General features: G+C 39.7%; 1 protein-coding gene across 1 annotated transcript; it reads right to left on the bottom strand.

The window, feature by feature from the left end:
- Window positions 1-270: 270 nt before the first annotated feature.
- LOC126161960 (voltage-dependent anion-selective channel-like) lies at window positions 271-12,636 on the bottom strand. Its single transcript, XM_049918144.1, has 7 exons — window positions 12,497-12,636; window positions 11,901-12,102; window positions 3,242-3,362; window positions 3,049-3,167; window positions 2,833-2,941; window positions 2,083-2,291; window positions 271-745 (listed from the first exon to the last, which is right to left on the bottom strand). The coding sequence occupies exons 2-7, from the start codon at window positions 12,097-12,099 to the stop codon at window positions 654-656; spliced, it is 849 nt and encodes a 282-aa protein (XP_049774101.1). The 5' UTR covers window positions 12,100-12,102; window positions 12,497-12,636; the 3' UTR covers window positions 271-653.
- Window positions 12,637-24,120: the final 11,484 nt, after the last annotated feature.

Here is a 24,120-nt window from a genome sequence, read left to right as displayed (position 1 = left end):
CCTTTATTCTTAAACAATTATCTACAAAATTCATTTCTATGACCTCCAACACAACATGTACAAATTGCATTACACAGGCAAAAGTCTTTTTGGGAAAACTATACTCCACACTGCTATTAATTAAGCAAGATGCTAAAATGAAATGTGCAAATTTCAATATGAAAAGCACCAATTTACCGTGTGAAGCAGAAGTTTCAAAATAATACTAAGGTCTTGTGGATAAAATTTGTGAATTACGGGTAGGATAAATCCAGGTTTACACACTGTCAGTTCATTGCACCTTCAAAATGGTTTCATTTTGTAATTTACAAATGTGAGGCTTGAAGAAAATTTCAGCACTTATACTGTACAGTAGTTCTTATACAATTATGTTTTAATTCAGCCAACAATACAGTAAATACATAGGTGTCTCCAATAGTGACATCTAAAATATTAACATCCTCAAGTTTTGTTTCACCATGCTGTATAATTATTCAAAGGATCACGAAGCACAATTTTGTGCTGCTAGCTGTAAAAATAAATAATGCTGGTAAAATGTGAACAAAGTCTGGGCACATATTCCATGTGCAGTCCATTCCATCACCGGCATACTTCTACCAATAACACTTTTCTTCAAGCTTCACCATGTTATCACTGTACTTTCTGTGACACTTCTAGGCCTCCATCTCGAGAGCTACACCTATCTTGTGTCCACCCTGGTTGAAATTCTTGCCGTCAATTAGCGCTGACAAACTAACCGTAATACCTGGATGCAAGAAAATTGGTTACATACAATACACGAACACTCATTTACATAACAATTTAACAACTACATATTTCAAACAATGGAAAATTCAGAATGGAATGTAACAATATTAGAGAAGGAAAGTTGCTACTCACTGTATAGCGGATATGCAGAGTTGTGAGATGCACAACAAAAAGATTCACACAATTATAGCTTTCTGCCATTAAAGCCTTTGTCAACAATAGACACACAAACACATGCACGCACACAAAGTAGAGAGTGTGTGTGTGTGTGTGTGTGTGTGTGTGGTGTTAAAGGCCGTAACTTCCGAAAGCTATAATTGTGTGAATCTTTTTGTTGTTCCTATGTGACTCAGCATAACCACTATATGGTGAGTAGCAACTTTCCTTCTCTAATATTGTTGCAACTACGTATTTCCTAGTTACGTATCATAAAAATTTGATATGCAGTTAAGTAAAAACCAACACACAAATTTCATATCTGGAAAACACAACAAACTCAGAGCTAACATTAGTATCACCGCATTAAGTTCTTACATTCATTTACAAAATTGTAACTACCTAACCAAATTCAGAAATGTCTCAGCTTCCATGGGTGACATGGCTCATTGCACTGTATGATTGCAGCGATGTGACAACAACTGTTTACTGTTATGTCACTGACATCCATCAAATGTTCATCTAACCCCTGTGCGAACTAGTGCCCAATTTGTAAGCACTAGTGTAATCCAGGGGTGCAAGCAATTTGCACAACAATTTTGCACTCTGCATTCTGTTAGACATGTGTACACTTTTCATAAATTTATTGTATGGTTTACTGTATTAAATACTTTTCTCATGAGCCCATCACCCTTATTTAATCAATCAAGTCTTCATGGAAGAAAAGCACTTAACAAAATTACAGTAGAGAGAAGATTCTACAAGTTGAAGCAAACGTGTATTTTACATCAGAAGGTACAACTCAGCATTTCAGCACTTTGCTTTGCTTCTCCAAAGGAAATGTCATCTTTACAGTACCATCCACTTCTCACTGTATTTGTTTATTTCAATTCACACTCCACCTTCTTAAAAATTTATTATTTTTATCAGAAATTATCATTATCACCCTACATTTTCCTCATTTCCAAACTAATCAAGGAGAAATTCCTATGAAGCTTGTAAGCTTACACACCTCTCAGTTTCTTAAAGTATGCTAATGCCTGGAATGATTATCCTGCCTTGTTTTGTTTAGCTTAATTTAGATGTCTTAATTTCATTGATATGACAACCCCCCCCCCCATAAACACACAAATATTAGTCATTGCTACTTGCAAAAATCACGGCAATTTTAACACTTACCTTCACGGATTTTCTGTGAGTAACCTATCCCTATCTGGCTGGCATTATTAACTTTTGCTCTAATAGAGGATTCTCTGTCAATAGAATATTTGCATCCAATTCCAAAATTGGTTTCATTTGTGCCTGCAAACCACGCTAGTTGGGCTCCCGCTTCCAGCTGGGAGTTCACTTTCTGATAAATCGATCCACCAAATTCCTGCCCATCATTCCTGTAAATTGAAGATTTATCAATGACAGTGCTTTAAAATATTACAATGCATTCCAAGAGCTTTTTTCACAATGTGCTTACTACTACATACAACAAATATTTCACTTGTTCTGGGAAGTAAACCACAATGCCTATGATGTGACTACCAGTAAGCCAAAGAATTGTTTCAATGTTCCAAAAATGACAATCCAATCAACACAGCAGCATGCTTCCCCCTTGCATTTTTTGGTGTTCTGTTATCCCCCAATCTTTACAGTAGCGCAAGAGAAAGAAATTTTGTTACATGCAAACAATGTTACAATTACACGACAGTTGAATCATACAATAAAACACCTCTCTAGGAGCACTGGATCACACATACCATCAGCCTAAAGGCCACTGTGAATAGAGCACACTGATGACTGACTACATTTATTTATCAAAAAATTAAGGCAAAGTTACCAGAAGTTCAAGTTCTCTGACCAACACTAAGTGTTATCCTGTTTCAAAAACAGGTAATTCCCTCTACTTTTATATTATTAGCTTATAGCTCAAGTACTTACACATTGGTATGGAGAATGAAATCACTAGCCGAGTATCCAAGGGAAATATTGTTTTTAGTTAGTTTGGATTTCTGACTGTCAAAGGCAGTCTGGTAACCTACTAGCCATCCTGAAAATTTAAAAGTTAGCTGTGATATAATGAAATATTCAAAATATAAATGACTAATTTCATTAACTTTCTTTTATGCAATACAAGGTACTCTATCAAACTCTTACCATTATAACCAAGAACAGTTGCTACTTTAACATTAGGACCTGCCAAAATCAAATCAACGTCCATGTTAACTGCACACATATCATTCTTAAATTCAGTTTTTAGGCAGCCTGACTTGCTCCTGAAACAAAAACGGAAGTATGACAAAGTGCAACAATACACTATGATATTAGCTTTAAAAAAAGCTTCAGTTACCCAGTTTGTGGTGCAAATGTTGAGTCCAATGAAATTTTCAGTCCTTTGGCAAGGTAATTGTCAACACTCACTTCCATGCCCAATGTATTATCTGTGTTCCATTTCTCAGAAAATACCAGTCCTGGAAAGCACAAAGTTAATCATTTATTAATTCACAATACATCAACTGAGGCATATATGATGGCTTAATTTGTTTACATCTTTCTTATTCTTTTATTGCATCAAGATAAATCTTCACAAGGGTTTCCTATTATGTTACAACAGCTATGATGAATTTAAGAACTTTTTTATATCTAAAAAGAAAGATGACGAGACCAAACAAAAGCGCTGGCAGTTCGATAGACACACAAACAAACACAAACATACACACAAAATTCAAGCTTTCGCAACAAACGGTTGCTTCGTCAGGAAAGAGGGAAGGAGAGGGAAAGACGAAAGGATGTGGGTTTTAAGGGAGAGGGTAAGGAGTCATTCCAATCCCGGTAGCAGAAAGACTTACCTTAGGGGGAAAAAGGACAGGTATACACTCGCGCGCGCACACGCACACACACACACACACACACACATATCCATCCGCAGAGATGCCCAAACTCTTTGCCTTTACAAATGTCTGCTGTGTGTGTGTGTGTGTGTGTGTGTGTGTGTGTGTGTGTGTGTGTGTGTGTGTGTGTGTGTGTCTATATATATATATATATATATATATATATATATATATATATATATATATATATATATATATATATATGGTTATAATAGAAGGAAACATTCCACGAAGGAAAAATATATCTAAAAACAAAGATGATGTGACTTACCAAATGAAAGTGCTGGCAGGTCGACAGACACACAAACGAACACAAACATACACACAAAATTCAAGCTTTCGCAACAAACTGTTGCCTCATCAGGAAAGAGGGAAGGAGAGGGAAAGACGAAAGGATGTGGGTTTTAAGGGAGAGGGTAAGGAGTCATTCCAGTCCCGGGAGCGGAAAGACTTACCTTAGGGGGAAAAAAGGACGGGTACACACTCGCACACACACACACATATCCATCCACACATATACAGACACAAGCAGACATATTTTATATATATATATATATATATATATATATATATATATATATATATATATATATATATATAAAAAGAAAGATGATGAGACTTACCCAACAAATGCGCTGGGAGGTCGATAGACACACAAATAAACACAAACATACACACAAAACTCTAGCTTTCGCAACCAACGGTTGCCTCGTCAGGAAAGAGGGAAGGAGAAGGAAAGACAAAAGGATTGGGTTTTAAGGGAGAGGGTAAGGAGTCATTCCAATCCCGGGAGCGGAGAGACTTACCTTAGGGGGAAAAAAGGACAGGTTTACACTCGCACACACACACATATCCATCCACACATACACAGACACAAGCAGACATTTTGAAATGTCTGCTTGTGTCTGTGTATGTGTGGATGGATATGTGTGTGTGTGCGAGTGTAAACCTGTCCTTTTTTCCCCCCTAAGGTAAGTCTCTCCGCTCCCGGGATTGGAATGACTCCTTACCCTCTCCCTTAAAACCAAATCCTTTTGTCTTTCCTTCTCCTTCCCTCTATCCTGACGAGGCAACCGTTGGTTGCGAAAGCTAGAGTTTTGTGTGTATGTTTGTGTTTATTTGTGTGTCTATCGACCTGCCAGCACATTTGTTGGGTAAGTCTCATCATCTTTCTTTTTAAATATATTTTTCCCACGTGGAATGTTTCCCTCTATTATATATATATATATATATATATATATATATATATATATATATATATATATGTGCGTGCGCGTGTGTATACCTGTCCTTTCTTCCCCCTAAGGTAAGTCTTTCCGCTCCCAGGATTGGAATGACTCCTTACCCTCTCCCTTAAAAACCACATCCTTTCGTCTTTCCCTCTCCTTCCCTCTTTCCTGACGAAGCAACCGTTTGTTGCGAAAGCTTGAATTTTGTGTGTATGTTTGTGTTTATCGACCTGCCAATGCTTTTGTTTGGTAAGTCTCATCATCTTTCTTTTTAGATATATTTTTCCCATGTTGAATGTTTCCCTCTATTATATTCATAAGAACTTTTTTAGTTATAATTCTTTGACCTTGCCTCTGCTCCTGCTCAAAAATTTAACAGCAGGAAGCTAATTACAGCCTTGTTTATAATATTACTTCATTTTATTTTCCTCAATGGAACGGCTGCAGGTTGCATTTAACTAAAAACTTTTTTTTTACGCAGAAATGTATAATGACAGTTTAGTTACAAATCCACTCAATGCTGTTACACAAGCAACCCACAAATACTGCAGCACAACCAATGAAACTAATGTCTCTTTCAGCAACACAAGGAAACAACAAAGTTCAATAAAATGAACCAACGTTGCAGCAGTGTGTAATTAGATAGAAGATGGTGAACTATCTTTGACATATTTGGTGTCAGCTGTACAATTTCTCCAGCATACAGGAATGACAACAGTATACTGCAAATTTTCTTGTAAGCTGCCTGCCATGAAGTATAATAGTGCTTAACACTGACCACTACAGAAACTAAAATTCATGCTAATAAACATAAAATATCAGAGTCCTCCAAACACAAATTTTATGGCAGAAGAGTACAAGAAAATGAGATTAATGACAAAATGAGATGTCAAAATTTTATTGCCAGACTTAGGAATAAAGAGAAGCTCTTACTAACAGTGGAATCATTATGACACCTGCAGTTATGTTTCATTGTGACGCTGAACTGAACAAACAAGCATCATTAGTGAAATGCTGTTTTAAGAAACTCTTTCCTGTTTGTGTCATCTTGACATCAATAACTCATCTTCACAGACTGTGAAAACACTGAAGTTATTAAGGTAGTTAAATGAGCATAACCAACACTGTGAGTATACTCTACATCAAGTTCTAAGCATGTTCATTTGTAACAAAAACAGTCGCACTGAAAATAAATCACACTAACAAACTTTTACAAGTCTCAGATGTCCACAAGAGGCAAGCAACTGTTCTTTTGTTCTGTGATGCTACTAACACTATACCCAGGCTGCTGAAACTTTGCATGTGATATATGGGTTACAAGTTTGCAGTGAAACAGGTTGATAAGTGACTAACAAGAAGCATGAGGCACTGGTTGTGGGATGTGAACCAATCTCACCCTGGTAACTGCTGCCAGTTGTGATGTCAAAGCTTCCACATTGCTGGCTTTGTTTGGTGTGAACATAAACAACATGCATTGTTATCATTTCGACCCCGTGCTCGCGTTGCGCTCTGCTTTGTTTCACTGTGGCTTATGCAATGGCATAGGTATGTTTGTCTACATGAGCAGCAGAAATAGTACTAATGGACAGCTGTAAGTTCCTGCCGATAAAGTTGTGGAACGAACATCTAAAGTTCTTGGAGTTAGTGCAAGAACAGTGGTAAGCATGGGATATTACTGCAAAAGTTGAAAGATGTAGACGTGAGCTGTAAAACTTCTGGGATGCCTTTATCAGATAACATAGATCAAGTAACTCCCGGAAATAAGAAAAAGCACCCTCAACCCATCACTGACAGATTCTCTCAAGACTGGTGCAACTCGCTGGCATATTTATGCTTACTGCAGCAGGAAAGAGAATCCTACAGTAGCAAAGTTACTAGCATTGTTATTGGAAAGTGAACTTTTCAGCAATTAGAAATGCTACTGAAAGCTGTACTGAAAAGCATGGCTTTCTGTTACAAAGTGGTAGACAAACACAAAGTCCTGTTAGAAAAGGTATATACTGTTATGGCTCTCAGCATATTCTCGTACAAAACTGTGGGTGAAGACATTCATTCAATCTGTGTTTGTGATACAATCAAGAAAATGGGTTTGGCCCTGATTCCAACTACAGTGACGATAGGAAGCTGGGTGGATGAGCGCCATTGTCGCCGGAGATCTTGAGTGAAAAGCTATAAATATTGGTCAACTTCTGCATCATTATCTTTGTAAGACAGTGTGAGTTATTACTTCTTTTGTAAACTATGTACCATATTGTTTTCAAGATATCGGTCATCATCAAATGCTTATTTTCTGCATTTCTTTACTCCGTTATCAAAAGCTTGTGCTTCTTTACGATTATACACACATTATTGTGCATTTGTTTACTTGCTGTCATTGTGATAGCAATTCCAAAATGATTTCTTATATATACTGTTATTTCTCAGTAGCTTATATTTACGAGATGGGCAGAAAACCATTGTCTATTATTGGGAACACTGACTTTAGCAAGTACTACGTAACTTGGGTTTGTTTGGCTGCCAGATTATTCATAGTAAATCAATTTTTCTTTAGCACAGTGGAAGTTTCACCGCTGCTTTGCAGTCATGGCAGTAGTGAACCTTTCCAGAAAATTGCCAGCACAAAGTCCCCCATCTTTCCTCCATCAGTTCTTCATACAGCTCTTGTTGAACTACAAAAAGCATCCATTCCAAAACTAAGCACAAGATAAACATAGCTCCAGTAACCACCCACTTCCTATAACACGTTTCCTGGTTGCACACTGTAGTCACAGCAGTCCACTACTAACTTACAAAGACCTGTCAAGGTTTGCTGTGATTATATACCACTTGAGGAGTATAAAGTGATTGCTGATACTGAGAAATTGTGGCCATGGAATGCGTAGGTATGTTCGTCTACATTTCATCTACAGAACAGTATGCAACTGTCAAAAAGAAGGAAATAGCATTTTCAATGCTAGAAGAGGAAAAAGGTAGGAAAGATTCTCTCCAGAAGTTGGAACCAACTCAAAACTTATTGTGGTTCAACATCAACATGCATCTAAGTTGTGAATTCTGCAGTCCACTCAGTGTGTCGAACTAAAGACCACTAGGATTCTCATATTTCAGACTTAAGCTGTTTAAAGTTTTACCAACCAATTTGAGGACTTAATTGTTTATTTAACCTTCATTAAGATTTTTAATTTTCGGTATTAACCTAATGTTACTGATGTATGAATAAATGTAACTTTTGTGAATATTTTCTAGCTTTATTTCCTAATTTGTTAGATATACTAGATTTAACGACATGAGAATTCATTTCAGACTTTTAAAGCTAAGACTGCTCTCATGTTCATATTAATAATTTCAAAAAATTCTTTTCTTTTAGGCACTGAAGTAATCAACTTTCAAACAACTCAGTCAACTATCAAATGGGAGAGATACAACAGGCTTAGGCATTTTACATCAGACTAATGTCTTAGGACAAAGCATTCTGAAATGCATCAGAACAGTTATTCACATTACAGGTACAGTAAAATAAAGTGAGGTTTTGTTCAAAATTAGGGCACCATCACGGGGTCACTAACTACTACTCGAAACTATGATTACATTGTACAAGTAATTATCTGCCAATAACTACATAAACGCTGGAACTAACAATACCAGCCATCTGTTTTAACCCTTGATAGCAAAATGGCAGACTTCTCAATTTAAGATCAAGGCAGGCATTTATAAAAATGATAACTTATACTATTAAGTTCACAATGACCAGTTTCAGCTTGTTGCCATCATCAATCACTGAAGACATGATCTGCAACAAATATCAGAATGGTGATCTGATGATGGCAATAAGCTAAAACTGGCAACTTTCTCTGCCTAGTCTATGCAATCAAAACTGACATTTGCGAATACAACACCAGACATTAACCACTCACTAAACCTGAATACATGTAAAATATGTGCTATAGCAAAACTATTGCTATTCCCATGACATCTCAGTCTACCACAAATTATTAATCCAATTTCAAAACCCTATATCATGCATATTATTACAAGTACAAATATGACCGAGGAAAACACTCGCCAAGTTTACATTTTCCACTCTACAAATGTTCCACTAGTGATCCTCTAGTCACATGACATGTCCAAGCAAAAGTTAGTTCCATGCCTTAGGTGTCAACAGCCTGTAACTGATCATCAGAGGAGCACTGATGTGTTCTCTGCGGAGTTCCAGTGTTCTTGGTTGCAGGAGTACACATGTACACACAATCCTTATCTATTCCCAAAATGGGAAAAAACCACAATGCATTACGACAGGTGAGTTGGGGGGGAAAAAAAGGGAACAGGGCCACAACATCTTCATCACTTCACCCAATCCAACGATGAGGAACATTTAGGTAGTAATGAATATCAATGCTCAAATAAGGGTGTGTCCTGTATTGTTGGAAGATGAAATCTTACCGAGGTAAGAGGTAGCCCAACACAGTCTTTGACACGAGGAAAACAGTCCATAGTTCATACAGCTTCTTCTGCAACACTGGACAGAAAGCATTAATGTTCACCAAATCTCATTCATGCACTACAATTTAATGAGTCAGTTCAGTGCCCCCATGCACATACTACACTGTGATGGAAAAGTGAAGGCATACCCATAATCTTTGTTTTAATTTTAGCATAAGCTGCAAACTGTACAGTTTGCAATAGAACCAATGTTGCAAAATGTCCCATACTTTTCTGTTTACAGAGAATCTTCGTGTGTCAACTGTTGACACAAACAATGCTCTATTTACATGGTGTTTTTTTTCTGTAATTCATTTTTGAATGCATGCTGCACTGTAGCAGCAGAAACATCTCACATATTCAAACACATAAAACTTTGTTTTATTGGTATTTTGTCACTGCACTGCACTCTTAATGCCCATTGTTGGGCACAATTTAAACACTGAATTTGCAATTCTATTCACTTATGAATCACATTTGTACATTTAATACTTGGGAAAATATAGAACTCTGAAAACAAATGACTCATTTATAGCAGACCTTTATATTAACAGTGCACTGTTTGACGCACAGGATGCTGCACGCTAAGTCAATAGTTAAAGATGGAATCATGTCTATGGGCTCAACCAACCATTCATTTCAGATTCTTCCTTTCTGTTACTCTCAGGATTATGACAGCTTTGCATAATTACTCAGACCTGAGATATGTACACTAAATGTCACATCAAACCATGTACCAAGTAAATATATTATCCCACTGCTGTACAATGTAGCTCCTGATTACATCTCAAAGACTGGCAATTAAACTCTCCATGGAGACTGACCCAATCATCAATGTAATGTAGATAATAACCATTTTCCTATATCTTACAAATGCAAGGAAACAGGATTTTACAACTTGTAATGAGAAATCTTAGAAGAAAGGACAATTTATCTGAGAAATTCAGCAAGCTCTTAAAGCAGCTTCACTTCACAACAGATCCAGAAAACCAATATGAAATTTATATTCTTAAAGACCTACAAATTTTCAGTAGAAATGATACATACTACTGAGACTCAAATCAAATTGAGAAAATTACAACTGGAAAGAATGAATCGGAATTGGGTGGATCAAGAGCCAAACAGTACACCCATCAACGAGAAAGACAAGGTTTAACAACTCAAGTGGTCAATAAAGTTAATAACAAGGGGGGGGGGGGGGGAGGAGGAAGAGTGAGTGTGTTACAAATACATCAACCAAGACCAAATGGTGGAAGTACTCGAAGTCAGACTAAACCAAATAACAGATTTAGTAATTGTTGACAGGTGCTGGTAGCAGTGCTGCAGACATGTAACCAGCCGCATTTGACAAGGTTCTGCGTGTGCTTGCAATGCAGACTATGACACTTTATGAACAGCCACAAGTGGGTGACAGCTGGTATCTACTAATCGACTCACTGAAATGTCAATCACAAAATTACTGTGTCAAAAAGTAAGTAAGGCAGATTTTCAAAGGTAGCACAGTTTTCTATTCCTGTTCAGCATGTACACAATTCAAACCAAATGGAAATGCCCACAACCATTATAAGTTTTAGAGGGTGATGTGGAGTGAGCAAGCTCAGTACTTATTTGCTGACTTCATACCTAGGCTTGTGCTCAGGTGTCTACAAGTACAATGTGACAGGAAGGCAGTGCCTACAGTTGATTAACAAATTCAGCACTCTTCACAGCACAAATGTTTTGATTACAGCATAGTAAAATGAAAAACTCAATAGCTAATACATAACAGTACAGTACTGTAATAATTCAGAGGATGCAAGCAAGCATAGAAAACCTAAAATTAATCAATCTCCAAAGAAACTAAACTTAAGAGCTGAGGCATATGTACACTCACAATGCACTCTCTTACACATTACCTAAGTGCCCATTATTTAGCTTGCATAGTGACACTGACAGCTTGACAGGGTACAATTGTGTTTCAAGTTGCACATTGTAAAGACACCACTGTAGACTAAGGCATCAACATACTTTCGATTAGTATGTTACAATCACAAGCAATTGCTGTCTCAGACAGTTGTTTTGCCTAGTTTCTTCACCATACTGACATGCAACAAAACTCATGAGACTACATTTTCTGACGTTCCAAATTTAGTTCTCCCAAATTACCGTCGTTTAGTACAGAACATTTTTTTAATCGTGGGTCAACAGTTAATATAAATGCAGTTTTTCTGCAAACCCAACACTGAACATAACTACGTAATTTCATGCATACAAATCACAGCGAACAAACTGTATCTGACAACTTTATGGTATTGGAAGAGCAGCATAAAATTCTTGGTAACTATGGGAACTCTATGATGGAAAAATTCAGTCGTATACTGTATTCGTCTTGTTACTGCCAAAACTAAGAATTGCAAGTAGGCGCTACACTTACCATACTCTTTGATTCCGTACTTAGTTTCCAATGAACCGAACAGTTTTCCTGTATCTTGATTGGAAAAACCTCCCATTGAGAATTCAACTCCAGAGGCTGACTTTGTTTTACAATCAAGCTTAATTAAGCCGAAATGATAACCCTTTCCAAACACGTTGCGAGCGTCTTTACCCAAATCGGAGTAGGATGGTGGTGCCATTATCTGCGAAACAGAAACATTTTTTTAATGCAAAAGTTTGGTCTGCTCCATAAGCTCATATACAATTACTGATTAGCGTGATCAAATGTTGTAATCGTCAAAAGTTCAAAAGCAAACGTTAGCTACCGCAGCCCTCGTGGCCGTTAAAGATTACACATATATGAAAATTTATTTAACATTTATGTCTAATGAGTTTGTCAAGTATACAGAAATGCCTTTTCTGTGTTTATTTCTTAATATTTTAGCACTGTTCAAGTAATGAGATGAAAAGGCTATACCGGTAGATCACGCCACACCGCAACTGATACAAGTCGATGCACTGCAATAAAACGTTAGTCCACGGATGAAAATTAAGACAGTATCTGAGAGTGCCAGTATACGAATAATGTGTACTTACGACTATTATAAATAATTCAGTTACACAATCAGAAAACTTCTATCCACAGGCAGAGCACCACCGTGAACTTGGGGAAAGGGAAGTGCACTGCGCAAGTATTCTGAAAAGCAAGTGACGTCGAGAGTACTAATTACAAATAAATATCTTCGAAGGACAAAATATGTAAAAAAAGAGTTAATTAATTTTAATTAATTATAATGTGATGCAGAATCTATTAAATTAAACTGATATTAAAAAACGTAGCTTTTCGTAGCCTCTACCCCAAAGTTGACCTGGGAGAGATTACATGACGCCATTTTTTGCGTGTGTAGAATGATTATGTGGCGGGAAAATTAAGCGTCTTTAGTATCTATAACTGCTACTTACAAATTAGTATACCATACGCTTAACGTAAAGTAACATTTTGTTACGGGGTAACACTAGAAAAGTTCCTGCTCGTGTACTTATTTATATATATTACTCACACTGTTAAATTGTCTTCTCCTTTTCACTTTCCTTCAGTATGAGCATGCATGTTTCGTTTGGAGTTTAAGACATAGCTTGCTTAATGCTGTGACTTCTCTGATTGTGCCAGCACGTTTTGATATTCTTATTTTCACCTTTCTTGCAAATTACGTACCAAAATACTTAACTCAAAACGAACGTAAACGTATTTAGCAGATTCGAAAATATTAATCTTATTTTTACTTTGGCTGGCTGTGCAGTGCTGAGAGAGAGAGATACTTGCAACGAATCATGTTTGTTTTTTCTAAGAAACTAAAAATATTAGACTGAAAAGGCAATTATAAATTTCCCTATATATGAGCTATCAAACGTTTTTCTGGACGCTCCGAATGTACAAGTGTCGACTTAAACAAGCAATTTTGTCCTGAAATTCGTGTTTATGACGTAATAAGCGCAACAATTTGTATGCATTATTTAGATAGGATTTCTCATAAGCTGGGATCGTGTTAGTTATCACAAGTGTCTTGTACTGGACAACAGCGAAAAAAATGGCGTGATATTTATTCTATTTTTTATTTGCAACGATGTTATCACATATAAAAGCATTTAGATTATTGTTTTACAGTCAATGATCGTATAGTACGTTGCATTTTTTTTCAGGGAAATACAATGCGATTACCACTTGCCACTCTGTGAATTAAAAATGTTTCGCGTTCTTGGAATAAATTAGTTGAAGAGAACTGGCAGGGAGAAGGAAGACTAGGGTTTAAACTCAGACTTTCCAGAAAATACGGTATAACGAAATTTTCAGGCGATAACATTTAATAAACAGAAATTGAACCCACACTAAATGCGAGGTGTAAAACTTCATTTTTCACTCATTATGTACAATCGGCTTAGTAGGCCGTCTAGGTGCGCTCCTGCCATCTGAAGATTTATTACAAAATAAATCCAAAATCGGTAATGGTCTGGTTGAAATTATCTTTTTGAAAACATACTTGAGGTTGGTTGAGTTGTGAACATTGTACTACAGCCACGGTTCTTATAAAGGCTTACTTCGTGAAGACGGTATTACCTGAAAGTCGTGCATGGTCTGTACAAATACACATGTCCTGATATCCATAAAATGGGTGTGTCCTTACAGAAAAATGATAAAAGTGCCAGTTCGTAAGACACTATGTGCACAATGACCTGATAGAAAAGTCGCTACACTGATTTAGAGAAATACGAGTAATGTGCGTCAGCATAGTTTTAAAGAAACATTAGGCAATTCTACAGTGTACATTTTCATAATTGCTCCATTTCTTAATAAGTCCTGCGACAATCTAAAAAAAAAAGAAACTTTCTTCAACGAGAAGGTTGGTAGGAACACCACCCATAAACACTACACATGGTCCTATAGGAGGGAGGTGGTGTGCTACTGCTTTCCTCCGACCTCTGAACTTACCTATCTAGAAAGGGACGTGGACTTGCAGGACAGTTTAATATGGACTCTGACCTACGGTGAAACTTTGTATTTTTCATTAATAAATCTTTAGCAGATAGCCCAGTCATCGAAGACAAAAAAAAAAAAAAAAAAAACGCCGAACTGGGGAAAAATTCGTATAGTCGCAAATTTTTGTTTAGTGGTTGGAGCGAGTGTTATGGGGTGTGAACGAGGGGCGTTCAAAAGTACTTCATTTCATTTTTCTTGAATAATTCGAAAACCGCGACTTCTAGCGAAAATATTCCTCCTTATAAATTTAAATTACATTTACTACAGAAAGTTCCTATTCATTTTTACTCTAGAACTAACAATTTCCGTGTTGCAGGAGATGGAACAACCGTAGGTATTAAAAACATTGTTTTGCTGGTATGAAGTTAATGTTTATTGTTAAATGAAGTGGTTAAGAATAAATATAGGATGCGTGTACCACATGTACCAGTCCTAAGCGATAGACCTAAATTGTGTTCTGAGGGTATTTTCAATAGACCCGTGAGGAAAACCAGGTCGCCGGATTGTAGTCAAGCATTTCCTTCCTTTGTAGGTATATAACATGAAGAGCGAATAGGAGATTGCCCACGCTCTCACTACGTCACAAAAAGCCACTACAGGGTGTCACACAGAAGTTACACTGCCCCGGTCACAGCTCGCCTTGTGACTGACTGGCGACACAGTGCATATACATGCCCGGGATGAGAGTCACTAGCATGAAACGCATATGAACAGATTCTACGTAAATCTCTGCACACTGCTTTGTATACTGCTAGAGGGGACATTGATTCTTAGCTATTCTGTACAGCAGTTGCAGCGCACTTCCGGAAAGGCGACTCCCCCAGCATGAGTGCTATTGGCTTTTCAGTTTAGACTACATCTCCCGAACACCCAGTTTAGACTACATCTCCCGAACACTTCCCGTCCATTTCTCTCATGTGAATAGACAAAGTAACTTCACCGAGCTCCGTTTATGTAGTGGAGATGTTTCCAGTTTGTTTAGTGGGTACTTATTTCCAGTTGTTAAGTGAGCTTTTACGCAAAATACGTTCCTATGGGCTATGGGAAATGTTTTTAGTGAGCTGCAGGTGTTCGAAAATTACCGCTACAAACTTCTAGGGCTTGTTGGGGGAAGTGAGTACATAATATTTTGGATAGGAGCCCATACCCGGAAATGTTACGCAACAACGCTACAGAGCGTCAAAGCTATAGGCGCCGGCGCCTGTAAATGTATGTACATGCAGGGCGATACCGCGATAAAGATACAAACTTTCAAGGATGATGGAGACGGATAAATGTACCAATTTGAGGTAAGGGTCCCTAGTTCGGAAACGAACGAGTCGACAGTTACACGCGAAAATCTTTCTAATTCCTCTGACAGTGGAATACATGTACCAGTACTGTTGTTGCTAAGAATGTAGGGTATGCAACTTTCAGAGGTGGTAATATGAACCTAAACAAGAAGAAATGTCCAGGAAACATGAGCTCTAAAATGCATACCTGAGGAGCTGTCAGAGCTTATTCATTTTCGCTAATGTGAAACACATCTCTTCTATTGAACAGGTGGACCGAGCGAGATGGCGCAGTGGTTATCACACTGGACTCGCATTCGGGAGGACGACGGTTCAATCCCGTCTCCGGCCATCCTGATTTAGGTTTTCCGTGATTTCCCTAAATCGCTTCAGGCAAATATGCCGGGATGGTTCCTTTGAAAGGGCATGGCCGATTTCCTTCCCCATCCTTCCCTCACCAGAGCTTGCGCGCTCCGTCTCTAATGACCTCGTTGTCGACGGGACGTTAAACACTAATCTCCTCCTCCTTGAACAGGTGGTCACGACTCAGAACGGTTTCCGCTTATAACTCTCGACTCGATCGTTTCCGGTACAAAGACCCCTTCGTCAAAGTGATAAATTTATACTTTTCCATCATCCTTGAAAGTTTGTAAGATCACAGAATCACCCTGTACATACATATATTTACAGTCGCCAGAGCCTATAACTTTGACGCTCTGTACTCACTTCTCTCTACAAGCCTTAAAAGATTGTAATAGGAATTCCCGAACGCCCTGTTTTTAGTGTTCGTGGGAAAGGGTTGTGATTAGTAAATATGCATCCGTACTGCCTGTTTGTGACAGCATATTGCAAAGCTCTGTAACTGTGTTGTAGTCACTTCGTGATGAATTAATGAATGATCACAAAGTTACTGGTTTCCTTCACTGGTAGGTTGCATAAGTCTCTTCCATCTATAAACTGCTGGCACTTGTAGAGAGGGCTGCAGTGAATGTAATACATTCCTGGAAATGGAAAAAAGAACACATTGACACCGGTGTGTCAGACCCACCATACTTGCTCCGGACACTGCGAGAGGGCTGTACAAGCAATGATCACACGCACGGCACAGCGGACACACCAGGAACCGCGGTGTTGGCCGTCGAATGGCACTAGCTGCGCAGCATTTGTGCACCGCCGCCGTCAGTGTCAGCCAGTTTGCCGTGGCATACGGAGCTCCATCGCAGTCTTTAACACTGGTAGCATGCCGCGACAGCGTGGACGTGAACCGTATGTGCAGTTGACGGACTTTGAGCGAGGGCGTATAGTGGGCATGCGGGAGGCCGGGTGGACGTACCGCCGAATTGCTCAACACGTGGGGCGTGAGGTCTCCACAGTACATCGATGTTGTCGCCAGTGGTCGGCGGAAGGTGCACGTGCCCGTCGACCTGGGACCGGACCGCAGCGACGCACGGATACACGCCAAGACCGTAGGATCCTACGCAGTGCCGTAGGGGACCGCACCGCCACTTCCCAGCAAATTAGGGACACTGTTGCTCCTGGGGTATCGGCGAGGACCATTCGCAACCGTCTCCATGAAGCTGGGCTACGGTCCCGCACACCGTTAGGCCGTCTTCCGCTCACGCCCCAACATCGTGCAGCCCGCCTCCAGTGGTGTCGAGACAGGCGTGAATGGAGGGACGAATGGAGACGTGTCGTCTTCAGCGATGAGAGTCGCTTCTGCCTTGGTGCCAATGATGGTCGTATGCATGTTTGGCGCCGTGCAGGTGAGCGCCACAATCAGGACTGCATACGACCGAGGCACACAGGGCCAACACCCGGCATCATGGTGTGGGGAGCGATCTCCTACACTGGCCGTACACCACTGATGATCGTCGAGGGGACACTGAATAGTGCACGGTACATCCAAACCGTCATCGAACCCATCGTTCTACCATTCCTAGACCGGCAAGGGAACTTGCTGTTCCAACAGGACAATGCACGTCCGCATGTATCCCGTGCCACCCAACGTGCTCTAGAAGGTGTAAGTCAACTACCCTGGCCAGCAAGATCTCCGGATCTGTCCCCCATTGAGCATGTTTGGGACTGGATGAAGCGTCGTCTCACGCGGTCTGCACGTCCAGCACGAACGCTGGTCCAACTGAGGCGCCAGGTGGAAATGGCATGGCAAGCCGTTCCACAGGACTACATCCAGCATCCCTACGATCGTCTCCATGGGAGAATAGCAGCCTGCATTGCTGCGAAAGGTGGATATACACTGTACTAGTGCCGACATTGTGCATGCTCTGTTGCCTGTGTCTATGTGCCTGTGGTTCTGTCGGTGTGATCATGTGATGTATCTGACCCCAGGAATGTGTCAATAAAGTTTCCCCTTCCTGGGACAATGAATTCATGGTGTTCTTATTTCAATTTCCAGGAGTGTATATGTTGTAAGATGGCTGTGAATACGTCTGATCGAATGGGAGGAATGGTGTTGAAGTCTAGAACAGTTATCTGCTGTACTGCATTGCTGGATTTATGCTGAAATATCTGAAATTTCATAACACCTAGGAGACCTGCGTGGGTTGCAAAGGAAGCCAATTTAAATCTCTGGGCCTCTTCAGATGTTACGAGAGCTGAGGCTGAGATGATACGTCCCATACTTCTCATGCCGTGAAAAGCATTCCAGCCATTGATAGTGGAGACAATGAAATCGACATTGTTGAATACATACTGACAGCCTGTTACTCTTGGGCAGGCTATTCATTGTGGTAAACGGTTGACAGCTCTAGCTATTGAGCTATTTTGCGTAATAGCTCACATAACAACAGCAAGTAAGTACTCACTTCAAGACTGGAAATAGCTCCACCATAAAAATACCAGCCCAATGAAGTCATTTCGTGTGTTCACACAAGAGAACTGGACAGGAAATGCTGAAGTGGTACACTCTCTATAAACTAAAAAGCAAACCGCACTCGTGGTGGGGGATGTCGTCTTTCCCAGAAAAATACTACAACTGTCTTTCAGGATGAATAAGAATCAATTTCCCCTCTAGCAGTCTATAACAACATGCAGAGGTTTATGTACAATTTTTCTTTATGCGTTTCTTGCGTTAGTATTATTAGTAACTCATATATGCATTCCATGCAGTGTTAATGTACTCTGCGGGAAACAAACATCCACAGACATTTCTCTCCACTGGGGTGCCAGTGATTCATAAGGCTAGCCGCAAAAGGTTCCATTACTTCTTGTGTTACTTCTTAGAAAGTGTGGGGAATCTCCAATTCGCTCTTCATTTTGCACACCTATGAAAGAGAGAAGTGTATGATCACTATCTGGCGACCTACTTTCCCTCGCACTTCTACCCTACACCCCTGCCCATTCCACGCTTACACAACTAGAACACAATTTATTCCTTGACGCTGCTGCATTTAAATGTGTTGCATTGTCTAATATTTGTTCTTAACTCATTTCATTTAACAATAAACATTAATTTTACACCATTAAAACATGATTTTTAATAATCTGCGATTTTATCATCCCCTGAAATGAGGAAAATATTTGTCCTAGAGAAAAATGGATAGGACATTTTTTGTAGGAAATATACTGCAGTTCAATTTTGACCTGGGAAACATTATCTATAGTACTCACAGTTTTCAGATTAATCAATAAAACTGTAATAACATGAGCTCTAACATGGAAATAGCGTTTCCAGGTCCATGTCCATGAAACACATTTTATTCCTCTATGTGCGAGGAATATTCCCTGAACGTTCGGCCATACCTTTTTGTGACACACTGTACTTCACGCGGACAGAACATTTCCCATATATTGTACCACAGTCCACTATTTAGTCTTTGACAGCAATACTAAGATTTCTCATCTTGACTGTGAAAGACTTCATTTATAAAAAAAATGCAATTATTTATTCTACGTAGTGAACGAGATTTGTCCACCATTTATTCCAGCAAATACAGAGGGGTCCAAAAAAATGTATCCACTGTTTAAAAGACCATAACTTGCAAACTAATTGACGGAGTTGTCTCATTTTTGGTGAAAGTGTAGCGCAAAGTCCAGCTTAAAGATATCACTGTCGGTGTTCGAAATGGTTACCATTAACATCCACACACAAACGATGCCGCCGAACTGCAGCACGAACTACTGACTGCAACGTGTTCAGTTGGATATTTGCACATGAATTTACGCTGGATTCTCGAATTTCATCCAGTGTGCGTGGCTTTTGTCGATAAACGACGTCCTTTAGTGTTCCCCACAGGTAAAAGTCTGGGGAACGTGGTGGATACTCCACAGCACCTCTACGGCCTATCCATCTTCCATCGGCACAGTTACCGGTGAGGTGTACCTTCAGGAGCTTCAGACATCCATTTTACCTGCCATCCAAGACTTGTATGGAGACGGAAGAGTTTACTTTCAACAAGATGGTGCCCCAGCCCACTACCAAAATCGTGTTAGGGCGTATCTCGACGAAAATCTACCAGAAAGATGGATAGGTCGTAGAGGTGCTGTGGAGCATCCACCACTTTCCCCAAGCCTAACTCCTCTGGACTTTTACCTGTGGGGAACACTAAAGGACGTCGTTTATCGACAAAAGCCACGCACATTGGGTGAACGTCGAGAATCCATCGCACATTCATGTGCAAATATCCAACTGAGCACGTTGAAGTCAGTAGTTCGTGCTAAAGTTCGGCGGCATCGTTTGTGTGTGGATGTTAATGGTAACCATTTCGAACACCGACAGTGATATCTTTAAGTTGGACTTTGCGCTACACTTTCACCAAAAATGAGACAAATCCGTCAATTAGTTTGCAAGTTATTGACTTTTAAACAGTGGATATATTTTTTTGGACCCCTCTGTAGATTCCATCCCTGAACTGCGATTCTGAAACTTATATCTGTGTCCACTCCATCTGACTCAAAACGTTTTCTAGCCACAAATTTCTTTAAATGTATGGGTAAATGGCTGTCATAGGGTGCCGAATGTGATAATATCCATGGTATCCGAGGAGTAATGGTCAACATTTAGGAATATTAACAGGAACGACCACTGAAGCAAAGAAGTATAGTACACATGGGCTCTAAAATACATGCCTTAAGAGCTATGAGCTCTTGTTTGTCTTTGCTACTGTGAAACACATCTGTTCTACTGAACCAGGACTCATTGTTCTTTAGGTACACACTTTTAGAGCCCACGATTGCTAGACAATAATTTTCTTTATTTGGTCCATACTACCTCCTCCCAAAATATGGAAAGCAGAGAGCTTGCAGTAGAAGAGAACAGTTGCACTGTATCGAAGAAGAAGAAGAAGAAGTGCTCATAGCTCTTAAGGTATGCGTTTTAAAGCTCATCTTTAAGATAGTTACTACTACGAGTGTCTTGGATACATAATTTATCTCATAGCAGATCAACGTTTGTGGTTTACGGTTCTGCCAAGAATACATCACCCCTGAATTTCATCGTATATAAACGCAAATAAACGTGCATTTTTGTGTATTTTTGGAAGCTACCACGGTCCTTTTCATAATACACTAGCAATCTGTAGTAAATCGACGTTTGTGATCTAGTTACTGTAGCAGATATTCTAACATATTGGGTTACACCTAGTTTTTCCTGAAAGAGGAGTAGCCTTATATATTATCCGAATCAGTTGTAAATGACTCTGTATTCGAGTTTGCAAACAATTACAATTAACCTCAAAACGTTTTAGGAAACTAGCAATTTTTACTACAAGTTTTTGTGTTGCCTTAATGGAAACCTCATTTTGTGTATTTGCTTCAATTCTCATGAGAAATTAAAACTTTTTGCCTCAACAGATTAAAAGATAATCAACGGTCTTAATTTAAAGTTTTTTTCATTGCCTTGTAATACATTACACCAGCCAAAATCTAGACCCTCTGTGAATGATGCTCTCGAACACGGGATGAATTGACTGATGTTTGAAAGCAGCTAGAAATCGCCCTGACTACCGTCTAACGATTGGCACCTGCTGAGAATCGTTGTGTTGGAAGAGCTCCTGAGAGTCATGTACCTATGATAATGGTACCAGGGGTACCTCAAGTACTATCCTCTCCTGTGGCTCCTGTCTCCTCTGCAGAAAGTACACGATCTGTCATTACTCGTCCACTTCAATGCAAATACCTTGTCAATGGTAGATCTACATGTCCCGCACAGGGTGGACTGCGACCACGGAGGACTCAGGGTGTTGTAACGATCTCCCTAACGAACAAGTCTGAGGTGCTGTCTTTCAATGAAACTGAAACTGAGCCAGTGGGACTCACTTCACCTCTTTTGGGGAAACCTGTTAGTCCGGTGTCAGGACTAGGCAGTCACAAAAGGATAGGGGTCTATTAATCGTCGGTAGTCCAGACATATGGCAAATGATGGTGCCCCTTAGGTAAATGGCAGCAAGGGACAGGAAACGACACCTGATGCACTCAGTGTGTACGTTTGGGGGCCTTCAACATCTTGAAGAGGCTATTCCAGCAGCCTTTGAAGCAACAGGGTGCAACCAACTGCAGATTGTGACACACGTTTGAACAAATGACGCCTTTGGTCTGGGCTCTGAGGTCATACTTGGGTCATTCAGCGACGAGCAGAGAAGGTTGAGAAGATCAGCCTTGCGCATGGAGTTTCACCGAAGTTGAGAATTTGCACCATTGTCCTAAGAACTGATTATGAGCCTTTGGTTCTGAGTCAAGAGGAAGGACTGAACCAAAGACTTCGAAAGTTCTGTGACAAGCCAGGCTGTGACTTCATGGACTTACGCTATTGGGTTGAGAATTGTAGGGTCCCCCTAAATGGGTCAGTTGTGCACTACATATCAAAGGTTGCTACACAGGTAGCTGACTGTGTGTGAGGTGCACATAAGGGTTTCTTAGATTAGGCAACTCTCCTTCCAACCAAGATATCGGTAGCTGCAGGAAACCTGGAAGTATCAGCATAAGACAGAAAGAAATGCCTCCCACAGGTGAGAGCATTAAAATCTTAAGGGTAAACTGCCAAAGTATTCGTGACAAAGTGCCATAGTTTGAAGCACTCATGAAAAGCGGTGAAGCTCACATAGTACTAGGTATAAAAATCTGGCTGAAATCTGAAATTGACAACACAGATTTTTGGGGAAAATTTAAGTGTATATCGAAAGGACAGGCAAATGGGAAATGGGAGTGGTGTGTTTGTTGCAGTTGACAAGAAACTCAGATCCACCGAGACAGAAATTGAAGCTGCATGTGAGACTGTTTGGGCAAGACTCAGAATAAGGGGTAGGTATAAGATGATAACTGGGTCCTTCTGTTACCCACCACACCCGTCTCCTGATGGAACCGGAAACTTAAGAGAAAACCGAAGTTCACTTGTAAGTAAGTTCTCTAGTCATACTGTAATCATTGGTGGAGACTTAAATCATCCAACAACTAATAGGGAACATTACAGTTTTGTTAGTGGTGGACATGATAAGACATCCTGTGGAACAGTGCTAAATGCCTTATCTGAAAATTACTTCGGATAGATAGATAGGAGCTGGAAACATGCTGAATGTAACGGCAACAAACAGACCTGACCTCTTTGAGGGCGTCTACATCGACACTGGTGTTAGTTGCCATGATGCGGTTGTGGCAACAATGATTACCAAAGTACAAAGGACAACTAAACGAAGCAGAAGCATTAGTGTCATATCTCAATGAGGAACTTGAAACTTTCAGCATAGTGTAGGAGTATGTAGAGGAACTCTGGCTCAAGTTTAAAAGAATAGTTGACCATGCACCCAGTAGAACAGTCCATAATTAGAGGGAATCTGTATGGTATACAGTCACTGTAAAGAAACTTCTAAATAAACAGAGATTACTGCATAATATGCACAAAACAAAGCGTATGACTATAGACAGAGAGATGCTGAACGAAACGTGTTTGGCTGTCAAGAGAGCAATGCGTGATACCTTCAAGGACTACAATAGCAGAACCCAAAGAAATTCTGGTGGTTTGTAAAGGCTGTTAGTGTCCAGTTCCTAGAAAATGAAGTAGGAACTGAAATTGAGGGTAGCAAAGAAAAATCTGGAATGCGTAACTCCGTTTTCAAATGTTCGTTTACAAAGAAAATCCCGGGAGAATTGCCCAATTTAATCCTTGTGCCACTGAATCAAATAAGTATTAGTGTCAATGATGTTGAGAAACAGCTGAAATCGTTAAAATTGAACAAAATTCCAGGGCCTGATGGAATCCCTATCAGATTCTATACCTAATTATTTGCCGCTAAGTTAGCCCCTCTTCTAACTATAATCTATTGTAGATCCCTTGAACAAAAACTGTGCCCATTTCTTTGAAAGAAAGCACAGGTTACACCCACCTACAAGGAGGGTAGTAGAAGTGATCCACAAAATACTGTCCAATATATCCTTGACACCGATTTGTTGTAGAATCCTACAAC

This window comes from Schistocerca cancellata, chromosome 2 (genome assembly GCF_023864275.1).
Source record: "Schistocerca cancellata isolate TAMUIC-IGC-003103 chromosome 2, iqSchCanc2.1, whole genome shotgun sequence".
Taxonomy (NCBI): Eukaryota; Metazoa; Arthropoda; class Insecta; order Orthoptera; family Acrididae; genus Schistocerca; species Schistocerca cancellata.
This window is presented reverse-complemented; position numbering and strand designations above follow the sequence as displayed.